General features: G+C 48.7%; 1 protein-coding gene across 8 annotated transcripts in view; it reads left to right on the forward strand.

Moving 5' to 3' along the window:
- ankzf1 (ankyrin repeat and zinc finger peptidyl tRNA hydrolase 1) overlaps nucleotides 1–23,041 on the forward strand; it is a 41,708-nt gene that overhangs the window by 13,142 nt on the left and 5,525 nt on the right. For all 8 annotated transcript variants that reach the window (XM_072261135.1, XM_072261140.1, XM_072261133.1 and 5 more), the window contains 6 exons: nucleotides 372–594; nucleotides 1,002–1,100; nucleotides 6,195–6,359; nucleotides 11,400–11,513; nucleotides 14,839–15,454; nucleotides 16,480–16,591. In XM_072261135.1, coding sequence (XP_072117236.1) covers nucleotides 372–594; nucleotides 1,002–1,100; nucleotides 6,195–6,359; nucleotides 11,400–11,513; nucleotides 14,839–15,454; nucleotides 16,480–16,591 — 1,329 coding nt within the window. The remainder of the gene's footprint in view (nucleotides 1–371; nucleotides 595–1,001; nucleotides 1,101–6,194; nucleotides 6,360–11,399; nucleotides 11,514–14,838; nucleotides 15,455–16,479; nucleotides 16,592–23,041) is intronic.

A 23,041-nucleotide genomic window follows, 5' to 3' on the forward strand; every position in this document is an offset into this window, starting at 1 on the left:
TCCTCCTCCTCCTCTGTAATGTGTATACCTCACTGCTGCTTTGTCTCATTTCTGTAGCCTCTGTATCAGTTTCCTGAGTAAATACAGATGCAAAAATCCATTTAAGATCTCCCCCATCTCTTTTGACTTCATGCATATTGCCAAGCTGATCATCCAAGGCACTGGTTTAGTCCCTCGCTGTCCTTTTGTCCATAGCCATGCCCTCCAGGTCGCTTGAATCCTGATTGTAAGGGTTCAGGAAAGATGGACCTGGTGCGTGTGGTAACGGCAGCTGCCTGCCATTCTGTCTGATCGGCTCCCTCCAGAGACTCCATCAACCCCTGACCTCTGCGCCCGTTTTGAGAGCTGTCTGCATGGGTTTGTGATTGCAGGAGATTGAAGATTTACTCTTGGTTTGGACTGAGTACCTGCAAGCAGCCAGTGCCATCTTCCTCCGAGCTCCCAGTCACAACAGAGGCATCTTCCTCGGTGGTAAAGTTCCCGCTCTAAACCGTGGGGACAGCCGACTGCGATCCATCCCCTTCAGCACCCGCAGGGCCACCTTCAAAGAAGTGAAGCGGGTGCACACGGCCCTCTCCACCGTGGAGATCTACGGTGAGTCAGAGTGATGGTATCTGTCCGTACTGCATGGGTCTGTGGGTCAGTATAACTGTGCAGTGTGTCCGACTGTAGGGGTGTATGAATCAGTGTTACCGTACAGCGTGTCTGACTGAAGGGGTGTGTGAGTCAGTGTAACCGTACAGTGTGTCCCACTGTAGGGGTGTATGAATCAGTGTAACTGTACAGTGTGCCCGACTGTAGGGGTGTGTGAATCAGTGTAACTGTATAGTGTGTCCCACTGAAGGTGTCTGTGGTTCGGTGTAACTCTACAGTGTCCTTTTCTGTAGCTGAGCCTGATGTGGGGTTCCCCCCACGATGAGGGACACAGCAGCCCATGGACACCCCTCCACTGTACTGATCTCCCAGACACATGAATTACTGGGTTAAACTTTCATTTCCAGCGGCCGACGCCGATTTCACAACAATCCACAGTCCACAGAGGAGGGTTTGGAAGAAGCAGCTGAAATCAGCGGAGGATGCCCTGTGTTCTGACAGAGACGGTAAGTACGACTGGACTTCACGTCTGGGTTGCTAAGGGAACAATACTAATGAAACTTGTCAAATGACACGGGTAGGGGCGAAGGTGTGGTGGTAGGAGGGACGGAGGGAGGTGACGTGACGGTAGGAGGGACAGAGGGAGGTGACGTGACGGTAGGAGGGATGGAAGGAGGTGACGTGACGGTAGGAGGGACGGAGGGAGGTGATGGTAGGAGGGATGGAGGGAGGTGACGTGATGGTAGGAGGGACGGAGGGAGAGGACAGGACAGTAGGAGGGATGGAGGGAAGTGACATGACGGTAGGGACAGAGGGAGGTGACGTGACAGGAGGGACGGTGGGAGATGACGTGACGGTAGGAGGGATGGAGGGAGGTGACGTGACAGGAGGGACGGTGGGAGATGACGTGACGGTAGGAGGGATGGAGGGAGGTGACGTGACGGTAGGAGGGACGGAGGGAGGTGATGGTAGGAGGGACGGAGGGAGAGGACAGGACAGTAGGAGGGACGGAGGGAAGTGACGTGACGGTAGGGACAGAGGGAGGTGACGTGACAGGAGGGACGGAGGGAGATGACATGACGGTAGGAGGGACGGTGGGAGATGACGTGACGGTAGGAGGGACAGAGGGAGGTTGCTGGGATGTCAGGTTGAATGAGTTAGGACTTTATTTCCCAGAATTTAGGAGAATGAGAGGACAATAATTTTCCTTTGGCTTCAGCTAACAGTCTCTACCAAGGGACTAATCTACTAGAACAGGCAGTAGCTTGTCAACAGTTGATGGCCTCTGAACAATTCACTCCGATTCTTAGCAAAGGTGCTTATTATTGAAAGACAGAACAGTGAATGGGGCAAATGGCCTGTTTCTCTGCTGCAGAAACGGACCAGAAAGAAAGAACCAGGCGGGTGACTGTGGGAAAGAAACGCAGGGTAAAAGGTGCACACTGTCCAGGGGCATCAACCCCAGCGATGCTCAACAACTGTGAAACCTCTGGGGTGGTAGGCAGGACAGAGGAGCCCCACAGGACCCTCTCTAATCCTAAACCTAAACCCCATAAAAAGGAAGTGGTGATAGTAGGGGGCTCAGTTATCGGGGAGGGGGAGGGAAGGGTTTGAGAATTGGGTGTGTACTGACAAGGAGTCTCATACAGTGTGTTGCCTACCCGGAGCACAAGTAGGAGATCTCCCTGGACAAGTAGATAAGCTCCTGGCCAGAGATGAGGTGGATCCAGCAGTCATTGTCCACATTGGAACAAACAACATAGGTGAGGGCAGGCTGACAGTTTTGCAAGACAAATTTAAAGAGTTTGGTAGGAAGCTTAGGGACAGAACTGACAAGATGGTCGTCTGGGAAGTTCTGCCTGTGCCAAGTGTCAGTCCAGGTAAGATGGAGGAGATTAGAAGATTTAACGCGTGGCTCAAGTAATGGTGTAGTTTATGGGACATTGGGGCAGGTGGAACCTGTACTGCTGGAACAGGTTACATTTGAACTGGAGGGGCACTAATATACTGGGCAGACGTATGCTTCAGTTATATGAGGACTGTTTAAACTCGGGAATGGGGGACGGGGTAGGCACAACTGTTCAAACACCGTAGTGAGGATTAACATATTATGATATAAACCAATGATAGGCTTCAAAAATATAAAAATGGGTTGGAATAGGATGAAAAACATTAATAAACTAAGGAGGGCCCATATAAATGCAAGAAGTATTAAGAATAAAATAAAGAGCGGGAATTATATGCAAGTGCATATAAGTATGATATAATAGCAATAACTGAAACCTGGCTGACGTCAAAGGATGGTGATGAATATAATATAAAGGATATACTTGGGAAAGATAGGCAAGATCTTAAAGGTGGAAGAGTAGCCATATACGTAAGAGAGAATTTAAACGCGATGCTGTTTATGATAGGAGATGAATCGAGACAGTGAAGATATCTGGGTGAGAATTGAAAGCTCTTGGGATAAAGGAATAACATTGGGTGCATGTTATAGACCGCCTAATGCTGACAGTGATTTTAATAAACAACTCTATCAGAATATTAAAAAAACAAGTTCTGAGGCCGATGTTATAGTTATGGGTGACTTTTATTTCCCAAATATTGAGTGGGAGAACCCAGAGGCTAATGGATTACAGGGAAGTTAATTCATTGAGTTGTTGAATGATGGTTTTTTGACCTGTCTAGATTTGATATTCTGTAACAATCAGGCTAGAATTTTAAGTATGTAAGTTGTTGAGCCTTTAGGAACAAGCAATCATAACAGTGTTAGTCTCAAAGTTTTTTGGAAGAGTATATCAGTAAAAACCAAAGCCATTGAATTGGATTTCAGAAAGACAAAGTTTGTGCAGATGCGGCAAAGACTTCAGCAGGTAAACCGGAAGGAACTGTTTGACGTTGAGTTAGTTGAGAAACCACAGGCTCAATTTAAAGAGGTAGTACAAGCAGTGCAGGATATGTTCATACCCAAGCTTGGGAGTAGCAATAAAAACAATAGATCAACGACATGGACGAATAAAGATGTACTTAAAAATGATTCATGAAAAGACAGCGATATAATGAATATAGAAAAAATAGTAATGATGTCAACCATAGGGCATATGAAAATATGAGTTATAGTCAAGGGGGAAATTCAGATTGTCAAAATGCAGAGTGAGAAGGATATTGATGATAATGCTAAGGCTGACCCGAAAAGCTTTTTTTCAATACTTTAGTAGTAAAAGAAAAATCAAGAAGGTATTTAAGTGTGCTAGGAATAATAGTGAGGTGATAAGTTATGAGAGAACAATATTTTGCTAAAGTATTCACCTGCGAAGATGTTAGCCATATGCCAGTAAGTGTAGAGAAAATAATTTGTTTTAAGTGACTTAGAGATCTTAGAAATTGAGGTCCTGCTTGAGCTGAAAAGGCTGAAAGTTAATAAATTTACAGGGCCAGACAACACATATCCAAGGGTACTCAAAGAGGTCTAATTATATCTACAAACCCCTAACATGTATCTTTCAAAAGTCATTGAAAACTGGTGAAGTCTCTAAGGACTGGAAATGGGCTAATGTTGTCCCAGTATGTAAGAAGGATGACCACACTGACCCTAGTAACTATACACCAGTAAGCTTAACGTGTATCACAGGCAAGATGATGGAAAAGCAGCTGAAAAGGAATGCTAGCATGGGTTCAGAAAGGGGAAATCATGTTTTACTAGTATGCTGGAGTTGTATGAAGAGGCAGCTAAAATTTATAACAATACAGCAGTTGATATCATTTGCTTGGACTTTCAAAAGGGTTTTGACAACATACCCAACATGAGGTTAATAATCAAATTAAAGAAGGTCGGGATTCAGGGTAAAGTGTGCGAATGGGTGCAGAATTGGCTCAAAACAGAAAAGGAGTTATGGTGAGAGGATCATTTTCACACCTAGAAGATGTTAAAAGTGGGGTTCCGCACAGATCGATTTTGGGGCTGCTGATGTTTTTAATTTACATTAATGATTTGGATAAGCACATAACAAATAAACTAGTAACATTTGCCGATGACACAAAATTAGGGGGATCAGCTGATAACATTCAGGCAGCAGAATCAATACAGATAAATCTCAACAAAATCCAGATGTGGGCAGATAAATGACAGATGGAATTTAAAGTAGCTGCAAATATTACATATAGGAAGTAGAAATATTAGATATAAATATACAGTGGGGGGGGGTCTTGAGTGAGAAAGTGCACTGTGTGGGAAGGATTTGGGCGTCCTGGTAGGGTCATCACTATCAGCATCTAGACCACGCACAGAAGCAATTAGGAAGGCCAGTAGAATGTTGGGCTATGTGCTCAGTGGAGTTCAAGTCTAGAGATGTTCTCCTAAAGCTGTGCTTGTACTTATGAGGCCAGCCCTTGAGTACTGTGTACCATTTTGGTCTCCATGTTGTGTGAGGGATGTAAAGACGCAGGAGAGAGTCCAGAGAAGGGTGACTAGACTCATTCCAGGTCTGCAGGGTATGAGCTATGAAGGAAGGTTGAAGTAATTAAATCTTTTTAGTCTAAGTAGACATAGAATGAGAGGAGGCATGATAGAAGTGTTCAGAATCATTAAGGTTATAAGTAAAGTGGATGTCAGCTGTTACTTCAAAATTAATCCACCATCAAGGATACGGAGCCATAGGTGGAGACTGGTTAAAGTGAGATTTCAGACTAACATCAGGAATTATTTCTTTGCACAGCGAGTTGTGGACACATGAAACAAACTACCTAGTTGCGTAGTTAAGAGTAGTACCTTAGAGATTTTAAAATCTAAACTCAATAGTTATTTCAACACACTAATGTATAACTCTGGAGTGGTAGAGGCTGTGGGGAAACATGATAGAGATTTATAAGATTATGAGGTGCATTGATAGACAGCTGGTATCATCTTTCCCAGGGTTTAAATGTATGATACTGAAAGGCATGCATTTAGGGTGAGAGGAAATAAGTTCAAAGGAGGTAGAAAAATTGGAGGGCTGTGTAGGAGGGAATAGATGGATTGATCTTTGAATAGGTTGGCACAACATTGTGGGCCAAAGGGCTTGTACTGTGCTATACTGTTCTCTGTTCTATGTGATGTGTGGCACAGGTTTTTTTTACACAGAGAGTGGTGGATTCCTGGAATGTGTTGCCTGGGATGGAGTGGGCTGATAGATAGATACGTTAAAGGCATTTAAGAAGCTCTTAGATAGGTATATGGATGTGCTGGGAAGGGAATGATACAGACATTGTGTAGGCAGAAGGGATGAGATTAGCTAGCTGTTTAATTATTTTGGCATTAACACGGTGAGCTGAAAGGCTTGTTCCTGGACTGCACTGTTCTCTGTTCTGCTGCAACCCAGAAAGTGACCATTTGGCCCATCGTACCTCTACTGGCTGTTTTTGCGATTTTGGAGAATTGTGGCACAGGGCAGTGGTATTCACTCTGGTAATGGTGTAGAGGGAACTCTGCTCACTTGAGGAGACGGGTCTTTTGGCCTAGCCCTTTGGGGAAGAGGTGGGGGTGTTGTCCTCACTAAGGTGGTGGCAACTGGGAGCATTCACTGCCCTGACAGCATGTGACCACTCGACTCTTCCCCCTGCAGAGTGCGTAGACGTGGATATCGACCCCTCTGATCTACCAACTGCCCTTGAAGTGGTTGAAGAAACGCTGGGAACCTTGGACCTCCGGGAATTCGAAGTGTCACCAAAAAAGAAACGGGGAAAGAAAAAGAAGAAAGTTTCTGCAGAGAAGGGGATTCATCAAGAAGGTAAAGGGAGTGGGAACTGTGCATATGTGTCTTGTCTCTTGTTCTGTATCTGTTTTACTGATAGAAGTTTATTTGGAATTAATTTGTTATTATCATATGTGAAAAGTTTGTCCTGCATTCTGTTCATAAAGATCAGATTATTACACAGTGTATTGAGGTCGGACAAGGTAAAACCATAACAATACAGACTAAGGTGTAACAGTTACAGAGAAAGTGCAGTGCACATACACTATAAGGTGCAAAATCATAGTTAAGTAGATTTTGAGGTCAAGAGACGATCTTATCATGCCAGAGATGCATTTAATAGTCTTATAAAAGCAGGGTAGAAGCGGTCTTTGAGCCTGGAGATACATGCTTTCAGGCTTTTGTATCTTCTGCTCGATGGGAGAGAGGAGAAGAGAGAATGTCCGTGTGGGTGGGTGCCTGATTACGTTGGCTGCTTTACTGAGGCATTGAGAAGTGTAGACGAGAGTCCATGGAGGGGAGGCTGGTTTCTGTGATGTGCTGAGCTGTGCCCACATCTCTAGCGGTCACGGGCAGAGCAGTTGCTAACCCAAACCATGATGCATCAATAAAAATGGTTGAGGGTTGACAGGGGCATGCTACATTTATTTAGCCTCCTGAGGGAGTATTTACATATTTCCAAATCTTCCATCAGAATATTTACATAAATGCTGTCCACAACACACTCCACCCTCCCCCTTACCCCCTTACCAATGAGTAGGTGGATTCCTTTGGATCAAACCCAGACAGCTAGTGGAAGGGATGGGTGTGGTAAGTGAACCCAGGTTTGGATTCTATCCAAGGGGTGAAACAGTTCTTTCTACCCAGCCGGTCCTATTCCCAAACCCCTCCTAGTGAGTTCTCCCCACCAAACCCCTCCCGGCCGGTTCTCCCCGCAACCGCTCCTGGCGAGTTCCCCCACCCAGCCCCCACACACCCCAAAGCATCCACGGCCTAATGTATGAGGCTGAAGGATACGTGCCAACACTCCATCTGAGGTTCATAGGATGTTGTTGGCCATCCCTGAGTGATCTCCCCATGATCTCCCTCCCCCCCCCCCCATTACGGCTGCACAAACAGCTGACAGCAGATGACATGGGAGGCTATTCTCCCGACCAGACCAGGGTGATCCCTGACCTCCACACCCTCAGCAAAAGCAGGAAGGCCTCAACAGGAGTGCAGGGTGGGATGTCTGAGAGAGGGGGTCCCACCTTTGTTTGGGACCAGGGAATGCCGTCTCCCCACTCCTTCTCGTACACCTGAGACTGTGTGAGAGGCCTTGGCCCCTGCCTGTACTCAGGTTGCCCCTAGCAGGCTAGGGTGAGTGTGTTGACATCTGCAGGGTGATGAGACAACAGGAGGGACTGTACTGTCCTGGCCCACCACCAGAGATGAAGAAGTGACCATCAGCTCCACAGATCGTCCCGTCTCATGGTCACAGTGCACTCCAGGCTGGGGGGGAGCTCTGTAGGTGCTAGCTCTTCGACTCAGAACGGCCTCTTCAGTCCTCAGCTGGAGGCTGTCTGCACATTACACAGGCTGAAGACGTGAGAGAAACAGGTTTGTTATCACAGACATAGGTCATAAAATTTGTTGTTTTCGCAGCAGTAGTAAACTGCAGTATATAAAATATATTTTAAATTATAAATTGCTGGCAGGTGGCTGTTCCCAAACCACCATTCTCCCATCTTCTAACCACCCAGCACAGTGTGTGTATGGAGAGAGTTACTGTGTCTGACTCATACTGTCCTTGTACTGGGTGTGTAAGGAGAGAGTTACCATGTCTGACTCATACTGTCCCTGTACTGGGTGCGTATATGGAGAGAGTTACCGTGTCTGACATTGTCCCTGCATTGGATGTTAGTACAGAGAGAGTTACTGTGTCTGAACCATACTGTCTCTGCACTGGGTGTGTGTAAGGAAAGGGATGCTGTGTCTGACACTGTCCCTGCACTGGGTGTGTGTACAGAGAGAGTTACTGTGTCTGACCCATACTGTCCCTGTACTGGGTGTGAGTATGGAGAGAGTTACCGTGTCTGACCCATACTGTCTCTGCACTGGGTGTGAGTACGGAGAGAGTTACCGTGTCTGACCCATACTGTCTCTGCACTGGGTGTGAGTACGGAGAGAGTTACCGTGTCTGACCCATACTGTCTCTGCACTGGGCGTGAGTACGGAGAGAGTTACCGTGTCTGACCCATACTGTCTCTGCACTGGGTGTGAGTACGGAGAGAGTTACCGTGTCTGACCCATACTGTCTCTGCACTGGGTGTGAGTACGGAGAGGGTTACCGTGTCTGACCCATACTGTCTCTGCACTGGGTGTGTGTATGGAGAGAGTTACCGTGTCTGACCCATACTGTCTCTGCACTGGGTATGAGTACAGAGAGAGTTACCGTGTCTGACCCATACTGTCCCTACACTAGGTGTGAGTACGGAGAGAGTTACCGTGTCTGACCCATACTGTCGATGCACTAGGTGTATGTAAGGAAAGCATTACTGTGTCTGACTCAGTACAATCCCTGCACTAGGATAATGTGAAGGAATGTTATTGGGGGTACATTTCTGGTGAGCTTTAGAGTGTTACTGTGGGGCATTCCTGGTGAGCATTACAGATTGTTACTGTGGGACATTTCTGGTGAGCATTACAGAGTGTTACTGTGGGACATTTCTGGTGAGCATTACAGATGGTTACTGTGGGACATTTCTGTGAGCATTACAGATTGTTACTGTGGGACATTACTGTGAGCATTACAGAATGTTACTGTGGGACATTTCTGGTGAGCATTACAGAGTGTTACTGTGGGACATTTCTGTGAGCATTACAAATTGTCTGACCCATACTGTCCCTGCACTGGGATAATGTGAAGGATTATTACTGTGGGGGCATTTCTGGTGAGCATACAGATTGTTACTGTGGGGACATTTCTGTGAGCATTACAGATTGTTACTGTGGGGACATTTCTGGTGAGCATTACAGAATGTTCCTGTGGGACATTTCTGGTAAGCATTACAGAGTGTTACTGTGGGGACATTGCTGTGAGCATTACAGAGTGTTACTGTGGGACATTTCTGGTGAGCATTACAGATTGTTACTGTGGGGACATTTCTGGTGAGCATTACAGAGTGTTCCTGTGGGGACATTTCTGGTGAGCATTACAGAATGTTACTGTGCGGACATTTCTGGTGAGCATTACAGTGTGTTACTGTGGGACATTTATTGCGAGCATTACAGAGTGTTACTCTGGGGACATTTCTGTGAGCATTACAGAATGTTACTGTGGGGACATTTCTGTCAACATTACAGAATGTTACTGTGGGGATATTTCTGTGAGCATTACAGAGTGTTACTGTGGGGACATTTCTGGTGAGCATTACAGAATGTAACTGGGGGGACGTTTCTGTGAGCATTACAGATTGTTACTGTGGGGACATTTCTGTGAGCATTACAGATTGTTACTGTGGGGACATTTCTGGTGAGCATTAGTGTTACTGTGGGGACATTTCTGGTGAGCATTACAGAATGTTACTGTGGGGACATTTCTGTGAGCATTATAGTGTGTTACTGTGGGGACATTTCTGTGAGCATTACAGATTGTTACTGTGGGGACATTTCTGTGAGCATTACAGATTGTTGCTGTGGGGACATTTCTGTGAGCATTACAGAATGTTACTGTGGGGACATTTCTGTCAGCATTACAGAGTGTTACTGTGGGGACATTTCTGGTGAGCATTACAGAATGTTACTGTGGGGACATTTCTGTGAGCATTATAGTGTGTTACTGTGGGGACATTTCTGTGAGCATTACAGATTGTTACTGTGGGGACATTTCTGTGAGCATTACAGATTGTTGCTGTGGGGACATTTCTGTGAGCATTACAGAATGTTACTGTGGGGACATTTCTGTCAGCATTACAGATTGTTACTGTGGGGACATTTCTATGAGCATTAGAGTGTTACTGTGGGGACATTTCTGGTGAGCATTACAGAATGTTACCGTAGAGACATTTCTGTGAGCATTACAGATTGTTACCATGGGGACATTTCTGTGAGCGTTACAGAATGTTACCGTGGAGACATTTCTGTGAGCGTTACAGATTGTTACCGTGGGGACATTTCTGTGAGCGTTACAGATTGTTACCGTGGGGACATTTCTGTGAGCGTTACAGACTGTTACCGTGGGGACATTTCTGTGAGCATTACAGAGTGTTACCGTGGGGACATTTCTTTGAGCATTACAGAATGTTACCGTGGGGACATTTCTGTGAGCATTACAGGTTGTTACCGTGGGGACATTTCTTTGAGCATTACAGAATGTTACTGTGGGGACATTTCTGTGAGCATTACAGGTTGTTACTGTGGGGACATTTCTGATGAGCATTACAGAATGTTACTGTGGGGACATTTCTGTGAGCATTACAGAATGTTACTGTGGGGACATTTCTGTGAGCATTACAGATTGTTACTGTGGGGACATTTCTGTGAGCATTACAGATAGTTACTCTGGGGACATTACTGTGAGCATTACAGATTGTTACCCTGGGGACATTTCTGGTGAGCATTACAGAATGTTACCGTGGGGACATTTCTGTGAGCATTACAGGTTGTTACTGTGGGGACATTTCTATGAGCATTACAGAATGTTACTGTGGGGACATTTCTGTGAGCATTACAGATTGTTACTGTGGGGACATTTCTGTGAGCATTACAGATAGTTACTCTGGGGACATTACTGTGAGCATTACAGATTGTTACCCTGGGGACATTTCTGGTGAGCATTACAGAATGTTACTGTGGGGACATTTCTGTGAACATTACAGAGTGTTACCGTGGGGACATTTCTGTGAGCATTACAGAGTGTTACTGTGGGGACATTGCTGGTGAGCACTATAGATTGTACAGCACAGAAACAAGCCCTTCAACCTATCACTCCCACGTTGACCTTCCTGCCATTTATGTAAAACCCATTTGCCTGAATTAGGTCGGTTTCTTTCGACGTTTTAGCTGACAGTGCATGATTCTTGCTTTGTCGAGTAGATGCAGCTCCTGAGAGAAACAGAGAGACTGACTTACTGCCAACCAGAGAGGAGGTTAAAGGAAAGACGCAACGAGACGTTATTGGAGCAATTCCAGCTGACGCAGCAGAGGAAGGTAGGCTGGTCAATTTGGTAACATTGTGGTCAGTCACTAACTCTACCTGAGTCCCATCAACTATCTAAGTTGTAAATAAGTACAGCACATAAATAGGCCCTTCAGCCCATCTAGTCTGCGCCAAACCATTTAAGCTGCATATTCCCATCGACCTGCACCAGGACCATAGCCCTCCATAGTTCTACTGTCCATGTACCTATTCAAACTTTGCTTAAACCTTGAAATTGAGCTCACTTGCACCATTTGCGCTGGCAGCTTGTTCCGCCCTCTCACCACCCTCTGAGTGAAGACGTTTCCCCTCATGTTCCCCTTAAACTTTTCATCTTTCACCCTTAACCCATGACTTCTGGTTGTAATCCCACCCAACCTCAGCGGAAAAATCCTGCTTGCATTTACTCTATCTATACCCTTCATAATTTTGTATACCTCTATCAAATCTCCTCTCAGTCTTCTACGTTCCAAAGAATAAAGTCCTAACCTATTCGATCTTTCCTCATAACTCAGGTCCTCCGGTCCTGGCAACATCCTTGTAAATTTTCTCTGTACTCTTTCAACCTTATTTACATTTTCCCTGTATGTAGGTGACCAAAACTGCAAACAATACTCCAAATTAGGCCTCACCAATGTATCATGCAACTGCAACATAACATCCAATCTCCTGTACTCAGTACTGTGTTTTACGAAGGCCAATATGCCAAAAGCTTTCTTTACAACCCTATCTGCCTTTGACACCAAAATACGATGAAAGCGTTCCTCTTTTTCCTGATCAGAGCCTCTATATCTCTCATCAGCCAGGGTTCCCTGAACTCGGTACCTCTACCCTTCACACTAACAGGAAGGAACATGCGGACCCTGGACCCTTTTAAAAGCTTCTCACTTTTTAGCTGTTCCTTTGCCTTAACAGAGTCGCCCAGTCGACCAGAGCTAGATCCTGCCCAACGCCCTCAAAATTTGTTTCAGTTCAAAGTAAATTTATTATCAAAATACATATATGTCACCACATGCAACCCTGAGATCCATTTTCTTGCAATTACAGTAAATACAAGAAACGCAATAGAATCACTGAAAGACCACACCCAACAGGATGGACAACAACCATTGTGCACAAAAAAACTTTTCAAATACAGTAAGAAAGGGAGAAAAAAAATACGAAATAAATCACAGTAAATATCGTGAACATGAGATGAAAAGACCGTGAGTGTGAGTTCAGTTCAGTGGACAGGTCCAGCCTGTGAACCTATCCTATCTCTATTCATAACTATTGAAAAACTGATAGAATTGTGGTTACTGGACCCAGAGTGCTTCCCAGCTGCCACTCTAGTTACTTGGCCTGCCTCGTTCTCTAAGGGGAGGTCCAGTGTTTCATCTTCCTGAGTAGGTTCCCTCAGATATTGCGTGAGGAAACTGTTTCAGACGCACAGGACAAAATCTGTCCCGTCCAAGCCGTCTGCGCTCCAGGTGGTCCAATTGAAACCTCGCATTAGCACTACCACAACTACGCGCAATTTCCCAACACATCAAGTAACACACACAAAATGCTGGAGGAACTCCGTAGGCTAGGAAGCATCTATGGAAAAGGGTAAACAGTCGACTACTTACTCTTTTTCATAGATGCTGTCTGAGCTGTGAGTTCCTCCAGCATTTTGTGTGTGTGGCTCTGGATTTCCACCATTTGCAGATTTTCGCATATTTGTGGTTCTCCTCAAGTACCCTATGTACAATACAGCCCTATCAAAGTGACTACCGGCCAGTTTTTTTCTACCCAAGTGGCTTTGTTAGATGATCCTTTAAGAACATTCCTCTCTAAGCACTGCTGTTCCGCCCTCCCTTGTCAAAAAGGCAACACGCCCTTTATTCCTCCCTGTTCCTCTGTCACACCTAAAGCATCAGTATCCCGAAACTCTGAGCTGCCAGTCCTGCCCTTCTGTCACCTATGTTGTTTCTGCTATGGCCACAATATCCCAGTCCCTAGAGGCAACCCACACTCTGTTTGTTCGCCTTACCTGTTAAGATGCATGCATGAAAACAGATGCAGTTTAAAACAGTGGTTCTACCTGCCCTCTCACTGTAAACATGGTTATCCTGATGGCAGGGCTTACATGCTTTGGTTGATGTCTTCTCTCGAGTTCTCTCCACCCTTCCAAGCTAGCTTATACCCTCCGTGGTGGCAAAAGCAATTTCCTCATGAAGATATTGGTACATTGTTTAGTAACAATAATCAGAAATAAAATTTATCATGACTGACTCGAATGATGTGAAATATGTTTTCTGGCAGTAGTGTAGGCAAAGATAAGAAAAATCTAAAATTACAAAAAATAGTGCAAAAAGAAAGGAATAAACAAGGGTTAGGGAACCGACCGCAGTGTGCAGGTGAACGATACACTCTCTCCCAGAGATAAACCCCACAGGGGAATCAATGAGGGGGGGAGAGAAAGGATGGGGGGTGAGATTTGAGATATTGTTGGATGGAAAGAGGGGGAGGGGAGATGAGGGTGTGATTGCAGTGACTGAGTAGCAGGGGGTCAGGAGAGAAAGGGGGGTGACAGGTGAGGTTGGAGATACTGAGTTTTGGGGATGGAGAGATGGAGGGGAGAATTGGGGTGAGGTTGAAGATACTGTGTGTCGGGGGGTTTGGGAAGAGAGGGAAGGGAGAGATGGGGTGAAATTGTCGGGGGATTTGAGAGGGTTAATGATATGGGTGAGATTGGATCAGTTTGCCTATGGTCTCCTGGCCATTCACTACATTCTGCAGACCAGGCTGGGTTGGGAATGGTTGTGTTAGAACATAGAACATTATAGCACTATACAGGCCATTTGGCCCATGATGTTGTACCAATCTTTTTATCCTACTCTTAAGATTAATCTAACCCTTCCCTCCCACATAACCCTCATTTTTCTATCATCCATGTGCCTATCTAAGAGTCTCTTAAATATCCCTAATGTGTCTGCCTCTAAGACCATTCCTGGCAACACATTCCACACACCCACCACTCTATGTAAAAAAAAAAACTTACCTCTGACATCCCACCAGTCACCTCTGCCCAAAGGCTTATCATAAACCTTGTGGTTTCATGCAACAGTCTGTAACTGGTGCCAGTGTTTTCATTCCATAATATTATATCATTCCTGCCACTGGATTCTTCCACCACCCTAGGGATCTGTCTGTGTAGGTAGACCAAGCTCAGGCTCCAGTCATGCCCTGGTCCCATACAGACCAGAGATGGGCCAAGGATAGGTCAACCTTGGGGCACGGGGAAGGTTACAGGACCTGTGGGAAACAGTGGGTCCTCAGGGTGCTGCAGTGATGGGTATGTCCTGTTTCCAGTGCGGAACGACCTGTACACGGCCTGCAGGACTGGAGACGTGGAGCGGCTGCGAGATTTACTCCGTCATCTGCTTCCGGCTCATGTTTTGGAGCCCGGCTGCTCCAGCCCAACACCAGACACCGGACGGAACCCGGAGCAGATCGCGGATGACGGACAGAACCCAGAGCAGACACCAGACGACAGAGAGAACCCAGAGCAGACACCAGATAACAGACGGAACCCGGAGCAGATCGCGGATGACAGACAGAACCCAGAGCAGATTCCAGACGACAGACAGAACCCAGAGCAAACACCAGATAACAGACGGAACCAGGAGCAGACTCCAGACGACAGACAGAACCCAGAGCAGACACCAAACTGTGGACAAAACCAGGAGCAGACATTGGATAGCGGACAGACCCAACAGCAGACATCAGGCAATGGACCCAGTGGGGCCACCGTTGTGATGTGGGGGACCCTGGGGGACGGGGGTCTTGGTCCAGGGCCTGTGACAACAAATGTGCTAAATGATCCGGTGGATGAGTCTGGATTCACTCTGCTCCACGTAGCTGCAGCGGCTGCTCAGGGCTCAGTCCTACGCCTGCTGCTGGATGCCGGCTGTGACCCTGCCCGCAGGTAAGGACAAACTGCCGTCTGGGAGGGTGACAGCCTGCCAGAGTACCCGCTGTCTCCATGGGGACAAGGCTGCACACACACGCACACGCACACACACACACACACACACACATATGCATGCACGTATGTACACACACGCACACACACAACCACATGCACATATGCATGCAAATACAGACCAGATACACACATTATACAGGCATGCACACAATCACATGCACAAGTTGTAGTAACACAGAGCAACACAGCCCTTCGGCCACACTATTGTGCCGGACTTTCAACATATTCTAAGATCAATCTAACCCTTCCCTCCCACGTAGCCCTCCATTTTTCTGTCATCCATGTGCCTATCTAAGAGTCTCTTTAATTTACCTTGCTCGACCGCCACCCCTGTCAGCGTGTTCCACACACCCACCACTCTCTGTAGAAAACCTACATCGGACATCTCCCAGTCCTGATGGAGAGTCTTGGGGTGAAACATCAACTGTTTGTTGATCTCCATAGATGCTGCTGATTTCTTCCAGCATTTTGTGTTTGTTGCTCTGACATTCCCCCTACACTTTCCTCCAACCACTGTTATGCCTCCTCATATTAACCATTTCCATCCTGGAGATAATGTCTGGCTGTCCACTCTATCTATGCCACTTATCATCTTGTGCACCACTATCAGGTCACATCCCATCTTCCAGAGGCATGCCGTCTAGTCCTCTGCACTCTCTCGAAAGCTTCAACACCCTTCCTATAATGAGGTAACCGGAACTGAACACAATACTCCAAGCACACTCTACAGAGCTGCAGTATTACCTCGCGGCTCTTGAGCTCAATCCCCTGACTAATAAAGGCCAGCACACCCTCCACCACCTTAACCAACCCTGTCAACTTGCATGGCAACACTGAGTATCAGTGGATGTGGAGCAGAACCCACACACATACATGCACACAACATACCAGGTACATGAAGATACATCATGCACACAAGGTACACAGAGCGTGTTGTGCCATGCTAACCCATGTATCTGTGTCAGGGATAAGCGAGGGCGCCCGGCGTACGCTGTGTCCGCAGACAGGGACACCAGGAATGAGTTCCGCAGGTATATGGCCAGTCATCCCGGGCGATATGACTACGCGAAAGCACAGGTACGCTGAGCAAAGTCCATCTGCGGGATTTGCGGGAGGGGCAAGGCACTGCCATGGGGTGCGCAGGGCAGTGGCGTGAGGAGGGGCTGATGGTTAAACTGGAAGGGGCAACGCCGTATGAGGGGTGGTATTGAGGGAAGGCCACGCTGTGGGTTGGGTGGGTTGTGAACTCTCAGAAAAAGTTGATTTATTTTGGGAATAAACCCCAAGGAACAGAGACAAGGATGGAGGAAGGCGTAGGAGAGAACTGTGTCATCGTGGTAGAGGACTATAGCAGTTTTCTTCTCGCAGGAAGGCTGTTTTGCTTACTTTTGTTGAATCTGTGCCCAGGCTGTGACAGTGGCTGGTGGCTTGCCAGAGTTTGTGTCTGCAACTTTTACTGGAGCTGGGACAGACTTCTCTGGCTGCCAACATCAGCAAGCCCTCTCTCACCTGGAGCGCTCGGCCAGGAATGACAGGGTGATGTGTTTTGCGGCGAATCTTTGGACTGTCACTCAGATGGATGTGTGAACATTGGAGTGTCCCAGCTGCACACTGAGAGGGTCAGTGCCAGAGTTTCATCGCACAGTATCCCTGCTTGTCTGGAAGAGACTGATATAATTTCCCTCTTCTCGGAACTGCTCTTCGAAAGACTGCTCTTCGAAAGTGTTGTGACTGAGTTAATTCAGCAGCGTTTGATTTCTGACTACGTGGACTTTGACACGGTGGACTGCAGCTCCAAAATGGTGACACCTTGTTCCGACGCAGGAGCCGTAGCTTCTGGTGAAAGAACTGCAGAGCCACCACTTTTCAGACTGATCGTTCTAAACATGGTGCAGTGCGATATCGCCTCACCCGAGAGCTGAGAAGTTAGCTCCTATGGCTGCGTCTGTGGGTGGGGATGACTGGGATGGTAAGATGCACCAGAAGTCCCTTTACCTACGGTCCGCTAGAAAGGTGTCCCTGGCCCTGAGTGGGGGCATAAATGTGGATGGGGTCTTTGTGCCGGTACGAGAGTGACAGACCCCATACAGAATGTGACCTTCTATAACATGCACCCTCACCTCGACAGAGCAGACCTGCTTCCCCACCTGCATTCTTTGGGGAGACGAGGTTGCCAATGAACCTTACACCACTCAAACCAGGCGGAGGTCGTTCTGGGCATGTGTATACCCTCCATTGTAGAGCTAAATGGACCGAGGAGTGCTGAGGGGTACTTTCATTTGTGACACAGGAGTGTTACCGGATCTGCTGGGCTCTGAGCCAGCCACGGTGCCATGCCTGCAAGGAATTTGGGTATATTCATAAGAACTGCTCTGTACACCAGGGCACCAACTCCATCGTGGTGGCACAGGGCCTCTCCCCACTCTCTGTCCCTCCCCCATTCCCTCTTCTGACCCGGTGGCAGGGACAGGGCAAAAAGGCTAAGGGGAAGAAGAAAGATTTCCAGGCCTTTCCGCCGCAGAAGGATGAGCCAGGGCCTTCCCTTAGTCCCTGCCTGGTGGGTACGGATATCTCTGTGGCTCAGCAAGGGTCTGGAGAGGCTGTGAGGGAGGACGTGGTGCTGAGGCCCAAGAGTTCAGCTGAAATGGAGGCTATTGGATCTCCCCACATCAGAGGAACAAAAATGGGAAGCTGCTCATCCTCTGAATCCAAAGATAGGAACTGACTAAGGGAGAAGATTTACGCCTGCAAAAGGCTGCAAGCATGACTCCCAAGAAAGAGGCTCACTCTCTGCCAGGACAGCCTCACCAGAGCTCGTAGCCTCTGGTGTTATGGTACCCCTTCCGAACAGGGATTGTGTAAGGGGAATGATTCGTCCTTGGGTGGAGCAGAGTGCTCGGAACTTGCATCCACCAGGGAAGGGAATAACGTGAGTGAACAGGGGTTCCTGGGTCACGGTCCTCCTGAAAGAGTGGAGAGCCAGGGTCCTGATAAGTGGGGAGGTCGTAAGTTCTCCTTGGGGTACCCAAGGGGTTTGTGACCAAGGCAACTCAAGTGCAGTGGCGGTCGAGGCTAAAGTGGCTCAAGCCCTTTTGGACTTTGAGGAGGCTGATGGGATGCCCAGGCTGGTAGAGAGCAGTACCGGCTGCACGAGGCCAGCCCTGCCACGCACCAGGAACGGGGTGTGGCTGCACAAGGCCAGCCCTGCCGCGCACCAGGAACGGGGTGTGGGTGCACGAGGCCAGCCCTGCCGCGCACCAGGAACGGGGTGTGGCTGCACAAGGCCAGCCCTGCCACGCACCAGGAACGGGGTGTGGGTGCACGAGGCCAGCCCTGCCACGCACCAGGAACGGGGTGTGGCTGCACGAGGCCAGCCCTGCCACGCACCAGGAACGGGGTGTGGGTGCTGTTGATGATCCAAGGGGAGGTGGTGTCTCCACCTTACACTGGTCCTGAGGCTAGGGCCATGGCTGTAGTGGGGCCACTTGATGAGACTTCTGGTAGTGGAGTGAGCATGTGTGTATGGGACAGGGAGGACGTGGCTGTTTCCCGTAGTGGGGTGAGCATGTGGGAGTGGGACAGTGAAGGTGAGGATGACCTGGGATGCAGTGACAGGAACGAGGAGGACTCTTTTGAAGCCAAAATGGTGGAGGAATTCATCCCCGGCAGTGAGTCTCAGACTGTTTCTGTGGAGGAGATACGTGAGTTCTTAGCTGGCACTCTGCGTGGGCAGCATAAGGCCTGAATAGCCACTAGTCGATGGAAGAACCATAAGACATAAGACAAAGGAGCAGAAGTCAGCCATTCGGCCCATCGAGTCTGCTCAATGGAGGGACCTGCCTGGGTTTGTGCGATTTATCCTTAAAAAGGGGAGGAATTTGTTAGCGCTCGTGTTGGAGCGACGCCAATTCAGGGAGTTCCTGAGAGCCCTGTTCGGGGTGCTTGGGCACAGGGTATGTGCCTGCTCCTGGTAGCCAGGGCATTAGTGAGAAGATGTATCTCAGTCAGGAAGGTCACAGTAGCAAGTATTGATATCAATGGCGGCAGGGAGTCTCACTGCGGGTTCCAACATCTCTCAGGCCTCAGGGAACAGAGGTATGTTGTGAGCTTCCTGCAGGAAACCCACACCTCCACCTGGCTCCCAGAATGACGTGAGTCACCTCAGCTCCGATTCGAACAGGGTGGCGATCTTGTTGCCCCAACCTTCCAGCTGGAGATAGTGAAGGTTAATGAGCTCGAGCCAGGTCGCTAGCTGCATCTCGCCGTGCACTTGGTTGGTGTATCGCTACACTTAGTTAACATTTACGTCCAAGCCCCAGGTGCACTTGTTTCGGGAGATAACTGCTGCTGGGCTCCATTGTTACAGGCAAGTGCATTGTCCTCGGGGGTGATCTCAACCGAGCCCTCGAGGAGAGAGATTGCTCTGGTCCTCAGAGCAGTCGAGTGTCAGTGCAGCTGTGAGACAGCTGGTTGGATCTTTTGATTTCATCAAAATCTGTTGGAGCCTCACTCCTGACTCTGAGCCATCTTCAGGATGAGTTTCCAGAACACACATTTCCCCGCTTATCGGCAGCGTCCATGCGGCGATGCCATTCTCAGACCACCGCCTGGTGTTGGCGGAGAGTCTGGCTATTCTTCCATCTGTCCTGGGAAGCCTGGAGGAAAGAGCAGTGGGGTTTACCCTCTGAGGCTCTGGTGGGACGTGAGCAGAGCTCATGTCTAATGTTTTTGCAAGGAATATGCACGAGGGTCGACCAAGAAATGGGTGTCAGATCGAGTGGCTCAAGAACGAGCTCCTTGGCCTGGAGTCTCAAGCGAGCCCAACCATGGGGGTATGCTCCTTTGTTACCGGGGGAAAAGGAAGTGCTGAGGGTCCCGAGGTGCTTTAATGAGGCCATGGATCCAGGATCTGGACTGTGCCATGCCTCACCCTTCTTTTGCTCTCTGGAGAAATGGAGGGAATTGTGTAGGCAATTTGTGGAGCTGCTGGCAGAGGATGGCTACTCAGTCACAGATCTGGTGACAATTGTTAATGAAGTTCACTCATTTTATGCGACCCTGTTCTCATAGGACCCAAGTCAGGAGGTGCAGCGAGTGCTGAGGGCAGATCTGCCAAGGTCACCCCTGAGGCTGTCCAGCAGCTGGACTCTCCACTATAGCTTGAGGAATTAACTAGCTTCGGGTAGGTGAGTCCCTGAGGTTGGACGGGTTGACTGTTCCTCCGGGCCTTCTGGAATAAACTGGTGCTGACTACACCAGGGTCCTGGGCAGAAGCCTAGCAATGTGAGATAGCATAGGATGATCGTGGTCCTACTGCAGAAAAAGGGGGATCTTAGCTGCCTGACAAATCGGTGCCTGGTGTCTCTCCTGTGCACCAAGTATAAGATCGTTGCCCAGGCAATAGCCAATTGCCTGGCTTCCTTACTGTCCCATTGATCTGCCCAGAGCAGTCTTATATTAAAAGACCCTGGCTGGTCTGTTCAGGACAATATCCACTTCATCCAGGACATGATCCATCTAGTCCCGTGAGTCTGACCTGCCGGTCATCTTTCTTCTCAATCAGAAGGCATCTGACAGGATGGATCATGACTGCCTCCTCGGACGTGGACCACAGAGTGCCTGATAAAGTTCAATGGGTCTTTGGCAGTGCCTTTTACTTTTGGTGGGGAGCATCAGAGCTGCCCAATGGGGCAACTAAACTCTGTCTGCGTGCCTTCTTCAGAAGCAGTTGGCAGGTCTGGTTCTGCATGAGGTAAGCTTTTTGGCTTAGCCAATGGTGTCCTCCTGATGATCACCAACCCTCTTGGCCTACAGAGGATGCAAGACTGCCAGTGGGTCTTCTCAGCCACGTCCTCTGCCAGGGTCAACTGGGGAAAGTGCTCTTGTCTTCTTGTGGGCCAGAGGGAGATGGACTCCCTGCCAGAGGAGCTAAGACCATTCGCGTGGAGCACCACATACCTTTTCTATCTGGGGGTCTAGCTAAGCTCCACTGCAGAGAATTGGGGGGGGCGTAGAGACGAAAGTCTCTGTCCGATGGGGTGCTGGTGGTGTCTACTCTGCGCAATCTCGTACGGGGCAGGGCGTCGGTCATTAACCAGCCGGTAGTCTCCATGCTTTGGTACCGGCTGGTCACTTTAGTCCCGCCCTCTGTATATGTCGCCAGGATCCAGAAGAAGTTGGTGGATTTCTTCTGGGGCAACAGGAGGCATTGAATCTCCGCTGTGACCCTGCGTCTTCCGATTGTGGAGGGCGGTCAGTCTCTGGTGTGTGTACTTACCCGGTTGGCAGCTCTGCCTCAGGACCCTGCAGAGATACCTGTACAACGAGCACCTTCCGAGGTGGCACGCACTGTCGACACACTTTCTTCGCCGTGGATATTGCCGTAAGGAGGGTACGTGACTCCTGGCGTTGAGCGTCAGCCGCTCTGCTGTGCGGGACTGCCTGCTTTTCACCCGGAGATACTGCGGTTCTGGGGTAGAGTCTCCTCCAGTCAGACTGCTCCTGCCCCTGTAGAGGAAGTAGTTTCCCATCCGTCCACAGTGGTGGCTCGAGGGTGAGGAGTGGCTCCGTCTCCACCAACCCCTGTTTCGCCAGAGGTGCTCATGGGACCCAAGCCCCAAGATCTTTTTCAGAAGATGGTCTCTCACAGGATGAGCAGGAGTTGTGCTGAGCTGGATCCTGTATGGACTGCTTTTGCACACTTTTCACTTCATGACCCTCACCTACCATCCAGACACGGCATGGAGGCCTGTCTTCCCATCAGGTGGTGAGGGAGGCCCCCAGTGGAATTCTCTCTTTGTCGGGTTTTTCCCCCTGTATATTGAGTACCTGGGCTGGAGGGTGTTGCACAGGGCAGTACCATACAATAGATTGCTGGGTAGATTCACTGATACACAGTCCACCTGTCCTTTCTGTGGCCGGGAGGAGTCAATACACGTGTCTACATGGAGCGGGAGGCGTCAATACACGTGTCTACATGGAGCGGGAGGAGTCAATACACGTGTCTACATGGAGCGGGAGGAGTCAATACGCGTGTCTACATGGAGCGGGAGGCGTCAATACGCGTGTCTACATGGAGCGGGAGGAGTCAATACACGTGTCTACATGGAGCGGGAGGAGTCAATACGCGTGTCTACATGGAGCAGGAGGCGTCAATACGCGTGTCTACATGGAGCGGGAGGAGTCAATACGCGTGTCTACATGGAGCGGGAGGAGTCAATACGCGTGTCTACATGGAGCGGGAGGCGTCAATACGCGTGTCTACATGGAGCGGGAGGAGTCAATACGCGTGTCTACATGGAGCGGGAGGCGTCAATACGCGTGTCTACATGGAGCGGGAGGAGTCAATACGCGTGTCTACATAGAGCGGGAGGAGTCAATACGCGTGTCTACATGGAGCGGGAGGAGTCAATACGCGTGTCTACATGGAGCGGGAGGAGTCAATACACGTGTCTACATAGAGCGGGAGGAGTCAATACGCGTGTCTACATGGAGCGGGAGGCATCAATACACGTGTCTACATGGAGC

This window comes from Mobula birostris, chromosome 6 (genome assembly GCF_030028105.1).
Source record: "Mobula birostris isolate sMobBir1 chromosome 6, sMobBir1.hap1, whole genome shotgun sequence".
Taxonomy (NCBI): domain Eukaryota; kingdom Metazoa; phylum Chordata; class Chondrichthyes; order Myliobatiformes; family Myliobatidae; genus Mobula; species Mobula birostris.